The sequence below is a fragment of the Gymnoscopelus braueri genome, assembly GCF_963280865.1.
Source record: "Gymnoscopelus braueri genome assembly, chromosome: 10".
Taxonomy (NCBI): domain Eukaryota; kingdom Metazoa; phylum Chordata; class Actinopteri; order Myctophiformes; family Myctophidae; genus Gymnoscopelus; species Gymnoscopelus braueri.
This window is the reverse complement of record NC_137611.1, coordinates 19,972,440-19,981,857: the sequence shown is the minus strand read 5'-3', so window position 1 is coordinate 19,981,857 and position 9,418 is coordinate 19,972,440. Positions and strand designations below refer to the sequence as shown.

General features: G+C 43.7%; 1 protein-coding gene across 1 annotated transcript in view; it reads right to left on the bottom strand.

The window, feature by feature from the left end:
• Positions 1-6,563, bottom strand: part of gpr158b (G protein-coupled receptor 158b) — a gene marked incomplete at both ends in the record, with an annotated part of 102,572 nt that extends 96,009 nt beyond the window's left edge. Inside the window, 3 exons of the mRNA XM_080439767.1 lie at positions 3,844-4,323; positions 4,679-4,804; positions 6,199-6,563. Of these exons, the coding sequence (XP_080295893.1) occupies positions 3,844-4,323; positions 4,679-4,804; positions 6,199-6,563 (971 nt within the window). The remainder of the gene's footprint in view (positions 1-3,843; positions 4,324-4,678; positions 4,805-6,198) is intronic.
• Positions 6,564-9,418: the final 2,855 nt, after the last annotated feature.

The following is a 9,418-nucleotide window of genomic DNA, read 5'->3' as shown; positions in this document are numbered from 1 at the left end:
CTTGAGAGAGATAACTCTGGAAGGGACTTCCAATCATCTAGAGTGGCTTATTCTTTTCTGTTCTGAGTGAACCATGTTCCTATTTTGGAACTTGGTTAATGGAGACCGGGCTGAGGAGAAGGGTCAGGAGTTCACTGTACAGGGAGTAGAGTTGCGACTCATGCTGAAGCAAGCACTTCACCAGCAGAGTGTAACCTGAGATCTGACCTTTGAACTCTCGCACTAAGGCCTTGGTTTCATGTCATCTTTCTTTTTTTTTCTGTAGCTCAGTTCATCACCTGATTCCATGAATCTAACGACATTTTCAGTTAGTGTAAGCTTAGTTTAGAATAAGAAGCTTAGAATGTCTTTAAATTAGTAAGGATGTACTGCACACATAAATGTATAACTATAGCCTACTAGAAAATGTACTCAGTAGAGCACAGGCCTCCACCAAGTGTAAGTTTGGCTATAAGGTGTTGTGGTGCTTCCGGTGTGACATCCCCTTTTGGCCAATAGAGCTTGATAATGCATGTTAGCCTGGCTGGTTTCCAGGCTGAATGCACGTGACCAGTTCATCAGTTGTTCCTAGGACCATGACACATCTTTTTTTCAAAGTATTGTGGCAGTATGTTAAATGTTATGTGCATTTTGTGGCTGGTTTACACCCCACTTTGGCCAATCGGATGGACAGGTTGACATACGTATAGTATACTAAATGTAGCATTGTTCTATCACCAGCTGAGCTGACCTTGCTCTCAACCAAATGAAACGTCCTTTTAATGGCACTGTTGTGTGCCCTTATCGTGGCTTTCCTATATGCCATTTTGGAACCTGAACAGCATATCAATGCAAATGCAAGGTGGATTTAGAAAATAATTGAATTAACAGCATTATTACTGAAGCACTGTAAAGATGTGATCATTCCATGACACAACGTTAAAAGTTAAGGATTCAATCGTAACTTTTGTCAAAATGCCCTCGCCCTACTCCCTCCCACATATTAGTTAACTTCGGAGAGAGGTATCGTGGTATGTATCTGACAGCGAGTTTATTTTAGATTCTGCCATCCTCGCCTCTTTGGCAAGCTGAGGCAGCAAGGATTTGTGTCCGGATGCTGTGCGCCGATAAGGCAGACAGCAATCCAATTCCAAAATGTGTCCTGGGCCCTCGCAATGCGCCCCCAAACAAAGTAGGGAGTGAGAGAGCTAACTGAGAGATGCGGCAATATCAGGTGTTAGGGACAAGATAAACAGGCAACAATTAAAGGCAATTTTTCTTTTTTAATTTTAAACTACAATAGTTCATATACCTATCCTAGGGATGCTCACATTAACTACATTAATCCTGCCATCACATTTCTTTAAAATTTTCAACCAATTTCCACAACATTTTAACATAAAAATGTTCCTATTTGTCATACAACAAAGTACAGTATAGAGCTTAAGTGGTTACATTTCGCAAAGCTTTTTTAATTGTAGTCTTTTTTACACACATGGAAAGCGACTTTGAGTACTTAGAAAAGCGCTATAAATAAAGGCATAAACTGTATTACTAGTTTTGATGGTAAATACTTGTGGGAGATTTGCGTATCGTTTATTGTGCACCATGAGAACCACAGAGTACCAAGTCATCTACTTGAAAACCTCGACAAGGCCTTAATCAGGATCAAGGGGTTGTCAAGGCCTTCCTCTGTTTGGTCATGTTGTAAGTCAGTTGTTGTTGTTGTGGCCAAGTACATCTCAGAATGAAGTGAAGGTTAAATGAAGCTGAAATTCAGAGTGGTCTTGGATACCATTGTTGGATTACCATTGTTTATTCGTGCCTGAATTAGTTTTTCTTTTGAGAAATATGGCATTCTTGCAGTTTGTGTGCCAAACTGCTGCATCCTCTGAGAAACCCTGTTCTAGAGAACATGACTATAGTCTCATGTTTGGATGTCTCTGCCTAAATTCAATGTATGGGCTAGAACAGCAGAGAAAACCTCTGCTCACAAACCTACGCCTATTGCTTTGAAAATCCAATCCTGAACATTTCCCAATATGAGGGACCGCACTAAAGACTTAGCATTGGTTATGCAATGCCATTTGTTTTTACATTTCCAAACAGTTTCCACACACCCTACATTGAATTTAGATACAGTAGACAAGTGTCGGTAAAGGGAGATCTCTGATCGTCTGGCTACACAAGACTATGGAGAGGATGGCCAAGGGACCTCAAGCCTCATTGACTGAGTCATGGCTTCATCTGGCCACCCTGTGCAAAATGCACCCTCACACTGAGTGCAAATATCTGCCAATGAAGTTACCCCCCCCCCCCCAGACATATGCAGCAACATGGCAAAAGTGTTTACTATATTTTTTGTTCAACATTTATCCACTTCCAAGGCAGTGATCAATAAAACTGTCAGTCAAAAAGATAAATGGCAGAATATGTGCAGTTCATTTGATCATTAAACAATAACGCTGTGTCTCATGTTGTCAGTCAAAACTACTTTGGCAACACACACACACACACACACACACACACACACACACACACACACACACACACACACACACACACACACACACACACACACACACACACACACACACACACACACACACACACACACACACACACACACACACACACACACACACACACACACACACACACACACACACACACACACACACACACACACACACACACACACACACACACACTTTATGTTATGTTCTCCACATAACAAAAAGTCTGGTGTGTGCGCGTCTTCATGCATGCTCTATTTCGACATGAGCACATTTGCATTTGTCAGCAAGTCAGCTCAAAACTCAATAAATCACAGTAGGAAAATTATGTTTTCGTGCTGTAAACCTGCTCCAAACTGTAACAACACAGCAAATAAAAACATGTTCTCAAAATAACAATTGGTGTGTGTGTGTGTGTGTGTGTGTGTGTGTGTGTGTGTGTGTGTGTGTGTGTGTGTGTGTGTGTGTGTGTGTGTGTGTGTGTGTGTGTGTGTGTGTGTGTGTGTGTGTGTGTGTGTGTGTGTGTGCTCGCGTGTGCGTGTGTGTATTCCTGTGTGTGCGTGCGTGCGCAATGGGCATTGTGTCATAGATGTATTGCTTTATTTTAATGCATAAGCATAAACATGTCAACTGTGTTTAAAACATAGCTTTCAACCTGTCACTGAGATTCGAAAGCATGCGTCACTGAACCTCCTCTCCTTACATCTGTTTCTGCCATCAACACAACTCTTTGTAAATGTCAGAGGAAACTGAATTTGGAGTAAATCGTGTAAAAATATGGAATATAGAAAATAATTACTTTTTTTATTTATAGGCCTAAAAGTTTGCCTTAAAATAAACTAAGCATTTGTCACTTTCCTGTATCTAGGACAACAGCAACTATTCAAATATTGATGGTGTCCTTTCTGCCACCCCCTCTAGACACCACCTCAGTCTTTAAAAAAATACTTGAGTATTCAAAAGTAAAAAGTACTAATATTAGTATATTATTATTACTATATTTTTATTATGTATTGCTGTATTAATAGATTAGAACAACATCAAAAAAATATATCAAGTGAAAATAGCAGATCTATAAGCTCACAACGCGTTGCGACAAGCTTGTAGATCCGCTATTTTCACGATATTTGAAATAGGGCTTCAGTGGTCAATTCATATTGTAGGCTACTTTTTACCCTCCTAGAAATGTAGTGGATTGTCTTTGAAATGTAGTGAGTGGAAGCCATAAGTAGCCAAATATACAAACACTCAAGTAAAGGACAGATACTCAAAACATGCACTTACATACAGTACTCAAGTAAGTGTATTTCGTGACTGTCCATCACTGGCAGCACTGTCTGGAACTCACCTGAACTCTGGAGCAGAGTTGGCAGTCAGTCCATAGAAGCCGGCAGACAACGTGAGCAGCCAGTAGGGGACAAAAGCCCCGTGCTCGCACTCCAGGTACGGCGCCGACCACTTGATTTGATTCTTGTCCGTCAAGTAGCCTTCGTTTTCCTTGACCGCGGCGTCCGCGCCTGAAGGGGCCCTCCAGTGTCTCTTACGGTCCCTGAACTCATTGAACCACTCGGACTCCGGGGTCCTGCTCTTCAGGTGGTGGAGGTGCGCCGAGCCCGAGAGGTCCTGCAGCACCACCTCCTCCTCCTCCTTGTCGGCCCTGGTCGCCTGCAGATAGACGTGGGGCTGCTTCTGAGACGGCTTCTGAGACGGCGCGCCGTCCACGTGGAAGGTCACCACCGCCCTGTGGATCTTGGGGTCCCCTTCCAGGATGCTCCGAACCAACGCGTGGTACCAGTGGACGTCCCGGTGGACGGTGTGCTCCCTTGACCTTGTTGTTGGTAGGGTTGTCACGATTACAGATTTAAGTTGACGATTGATTGTCACACAATGAATTGCGATTAACAATTTAATTGAGTTGAACATTGGAACATTATGAACTATTTTTTATTAATGTTTTTTTTTTTTGGCTTCATAATCACAAATTGCACAAATAACTTAAATACCAAGACACATTTATAATAATTTTATGCTTTCCAAAACATTTTTTTTAAAATTGCGAAATAGCTGAGACTACAAGCTTACAATAGCTGTAGATTTGTAGCTTGTAGATTTGCTATTTCTGCTATTTTTGGAAAATGTATGAAAAATGTATGAAGATTATGTAATAATTGTGACAGGCCTACCTGTTGGCCTGCATGATGATGTTGAGGAAGTTGGTGGCGTGCGTCACGGTGTCCAGCACGCCGTGCAGGGAGAGGTGCGAGGCAACGTGCGCCCCGCCGCGGCCTCGCAGGCTGCTCAGCTCGTACCTTTGATTGATTGAATGATTGAATATTTTTTTAAACAGAAATGCAAACGAGTACAGTCAATCTACACTTGGTCTAAAATGAATTTCACAAAAAAGACCTAGTGGACTTGTTGTTTCCATTGAGGTCCTATGTTTTCAATTCATCAACATAACATAAAAATAACACCAAAAATTATCACACATATAAAACACTATATGTACAGAGTAGGGGGGAAAAGGGGGGGGGGGTGATTCTAAGGGAAGTGATAATTTACCTCCCCCTTTGGTCTCCTGACAAGTGGATTTTCAGGCCTGTTTTAAAGGAAGCCAGTGAATCACATCTTTTAAGGCAGTGGTTCTCTCAACCAGTGGTCCGGGGACCACCAATGGTCCTTGAAGGGATTCCAGGTGGTCCCCAGCTAAATGATGGAGAGTTGGTAACCAAATGGACCCTTATAGATCTTTTGATTGTGTGTCTACACACAATTAGAGAAGTAGAAGAATTGTTATTTTGATCAACATCTCATCAAATGGTCCATGGCTCAAAAATGAAGAATAAATAATGGACCTTGATATGAAAACGGTTGAAGACCACCGTTTTAAGCGATTGGGGTCAGGGCATTCCAAACTTGGGTGGCAGTGCTGTATAGAAGGAGAACTTCCCCCATGTTTGTTCTATAGGTGGGTGTTACCAGATCGTTGTTTAGCTCCCTCTAGTAGGCCTACAGTGGTCCTCAACCTTATCAGGCCGTGACCCCCCAAAATAATCATATTTGAAGTACTGGGGACCCCCCAAAATAATCATATTTGAAGTACTGGGGACCCCCCAAAATAATCATATTTGAAGTACTGGGGACCCCCCAAAATAATCATATTTGAACTGGGGATCCCCCCACCCTGACAAGCACTTGGAAGAGTTGAGGCATTACATTTTGATTGACTCGGTTCCACAGATAAATTGTGAAAAATAGCAGATCTACACAGTAGGGGGAAAGGGGGGGGGGGGGGGATCAGCCCAGATCTACAAGCTGTGAGCTTGTAGATCTGCTATTTAAAAAAAAAAAAAACTTTCTTATTATTTGACAATTTAGCCAATGTTTGACCAGTTTTTATAGCTGTTGATTACTTTTTCTTTTCTTTCTTTTCTTTTTTTTTGGTATTAAAAAGGGTCTTAAAAGCCCCCCCCCCCCCCAAAAAAAAAAAAAATCGTGTGGGGACCCCCGACCAACAGGTTGAGAACCGAACCACTGCTCATGGTGCTGTGTGTGTGTGTGTGTGTGTGTGTGTGTGTGTGTGTGTGTGTGTGTGTGTGTGTGTGTGTGTGTGTGTGTGTGTGTGTGTGTGTGTGTGTGTGTGTGTGTGTGTGTGTGTGTGTGTGTGTGTGTGTGTGTGCGTGTGTGTCGCTCACTCACTCACCTCCGGGAGCAGTTGACCTGCCTCAGCGCGGAGGAGTCTCCGCTGTGGAGGAACGCGGTCACCACCCTGGGCAGGTCCTCCGAGATCTTGTGCGCCACCACCGCCGTGCGCTCGGTGGCCGCCGGTCCTCCTCCTCCACCTCCTCCTCCTCCACCTCCTACTCCTGCGGAGTGGGTGGTCGGGTGTTGCTGGTGCAGCAGCTCCTTGTTGTTGACGTTCTGTTGAGTGCTGAGCATCGTGGGGTTCTTGTTGTTGGCGCGGATCTCCGCGTCCCTGTCGTTGGGATCCGACCACTCCACGTAGCCATAGTTGGATCCCAAACCCAACCCCGTGTGTAGAAGCAGCATGAGGAGCAGGAGAGACATTATTGATCCTTTTTTATGATATCACTGCAGGCGTTGAGAGGAGACCGCTGGCACTCGACGAAGTGTGGTGAGCATAACCAAAGATCTAATTGAATCAACGCCCACCAGAGGACGCGTTAATATTATCTTCTTTTTTTTTTAAACTAACAAATGAAGGCAACGGAGAAGAAGCTACTCATGGTTTTTCACTTCTCATTCCATTCATATATTCTTCTGTTCTGAGCCGAGACTTCCCTTTACGTTCTCTTCCTTTCTCCTTTATCTCGTGTTGCTTCGCCTATTGCTTCTTAACACCGACTTCAAACCCCTTAACTCATCTAAAAACCCAATTAAAAACGGACCATAACGCCTCCTGGGATCAAGTTGTAACGGTCTCTGCGAGAGCTCCTCCGAGCCGTTCGGCGGTCCTCCTCTGAGCATCCATGTGATGTGAGGAGAGTCTAGGTTGATGCCTGCTGATGGAGAGAGGAGCAAAGCGCTCCTGAACGTCCGTCCCTCCCAATTGAGGCGCCAATAGGCCACCTTAAGTGTCAACCAATGAGCGCGCGGTCCTCCTCCTCCCTGCCAGTCTGCTCCACCAGGCAGGGGGCGGGGTGGCGTGGGTGGGGGGGGTGGTGGAAAAAGTAGCCTACTCACATGTTTTACCAAAAAAAAAGTATTTGTAAAAGTATGAATATTGCAATGTATAAATACTCTGTTACAAGTGATATTCCGGTATACAAAAGTATTGGCATCAAAATATACTTAAAGGACCGAAAGGAAAAGTACTATGCAGTAATATGGAAAAGTAATATGCAGAATGTCCCATTTCACAAGTTTTCAAATGTGTAAAATGTATAAAAAATCTTTTGAAAATAGCAGATCTACAAGCTCACAACGTGTCTGATCAGCTATTTTCAAATAGCCGAAGTATAGGGTGTATACAGGGCTGAAGTGGTTAATGTATGTTTTGTAATAATAATCAAAATCTACAAAGTAACTAGTAACTAAAGTTTTCAAATAATTGCAGTGGAGTAAAAGTACAATATTTGCCTCTGAGATGTAGTGGAGTAGAAGTAAAAGTAGGCTACTGAAAATTGGAAATACTCCAGTAAAGTAAAAATCACACCCAGTGTGAAGTGGGCGGTGTGGTCATCATAGTGATGGAAGCTCACTTTTTCGAAGTGCATAATCCTATTTATAGGTTATTAATGTCATCATGTGTCTCGCTAGCCAATCACAGTGCTGAATAGAGTCAGCCAATAGGGTCAGCCAATCACAGTACAGCTAGGGGTGTACTAATGAGCCAATCACAATACAGCTAATGAGGTGTCCCAACCCCACTTATAGGGGCGGCTACACCGCCCAAAAATACCTCAAAAGTGTACTTCAGTACAGTACTTGAGTACATGTACTTGGTTACTTTACACCACTGGATGGGAGCTGTCCAGTGCTGAAAGTATAGCCTGTTTATAAGAGATAGTGAGGAAGAGGGAGGGAGGGCTATGAAGGCAATTCTCTGTTTGGTGGTATCAGTGTCAATTATATTGAATCTAAAAATAGAATAGAACATAGCAACATATAGAACAAATGCCATGTAGTGTGTGTGTGTGCGCGTGCGTGTGTGTGTGTGTGTGTGTGTGTGTGTGTGTGTGTGTGTGTGTGTGTGTGTGTGTGTGTGTGTGTGTGTGTGTGTGTGTGTGTGTGTGTGTGTGTGTGTGTGTGTGTGTGTGTGTGTGTGTGTGTGTGTGTGTGTGTGTGTGTGTGTGTTGCACATTGTAAAGCGCCTTGGAAAGAGGCGCTACATAGATGCACACAAAGAGAGAGAGAGAGTAAGTATAATAGTCTCAGGTTAAAACAATAGTTTAAACCTCGCCCGGGGTGACTGGCAGGCCGTTGCCATGGCAACGCATATAGTGACGACTGCAGGCATCTCTCTCTCTCACACGCACGCACGCGCACGCACACGCACACGCGCACTCACACACTCACACTCACACACACACACACACACACACACACACACACACACACACACACACACACACACACACATATATACAGGAACATTTAGGCAAGTGAACGGGAAGCTGTGAAGATGACTTGGGGAAAACTGACAGGTGATTTTCAACGCATAATAAACAAGCGAATAGACAGACATGTTGCCAATATACCAGAGCAGACAGATGGAAGCATAGAGCAGTGAACAGAGGGATGAGTAATGTAGGCAGAGGCATTCTGAGTGGGTGAAGTCCTGGACAGACAGTGGAACAGACAGGGAGAGACAGTCAGACAGAGAGGTAGAAAGCTGTGTGTGTGTGTGTGTGTGTGTGTGTGTGTGTGTGTGTGTGTGTGTGTGTGTGTGTGTGTGTGTGTGTGTGTGTGTGTGTGTGTGTGTGTGTGTGTGTGTGTGTATGTGTGTGTGTGTGTGTGTGGGGGGGGGTGGGGGGGGTTCTGTTCGGTGCAAATGTATCTAAGCTCTGGGCTGGGGACAGATATTTGGGCAGAGAGATTCAGTCGTTGAGACCGAAAATCGAGATGACAGCCAGTGACGGACATGCATGAATAACTTCCGAGAGCAGAGACAGCAGCACGAATACACAGGTGCCTATACATAGCATATTATATATGGTATTGTCATTTAATATATCTGCCTATATATCCTATGGTAGGTATCTTGCCTCAGATAGCCAAAGGAAACCCAGAAGAAACTGTTAAAGTGTTGAGAGAGACAGAGACAGAGACAGAGACAGAGACAGAGACAGAGACAGAGACAGAGACAGAGAAAAATAGAGAGAGGGGAAGTCAGAGAGAGAATGGAGCAGAGGGTATAAAAGGAGAGAGAGAGAGATTATTATTATTATTTTTTAGAGAGA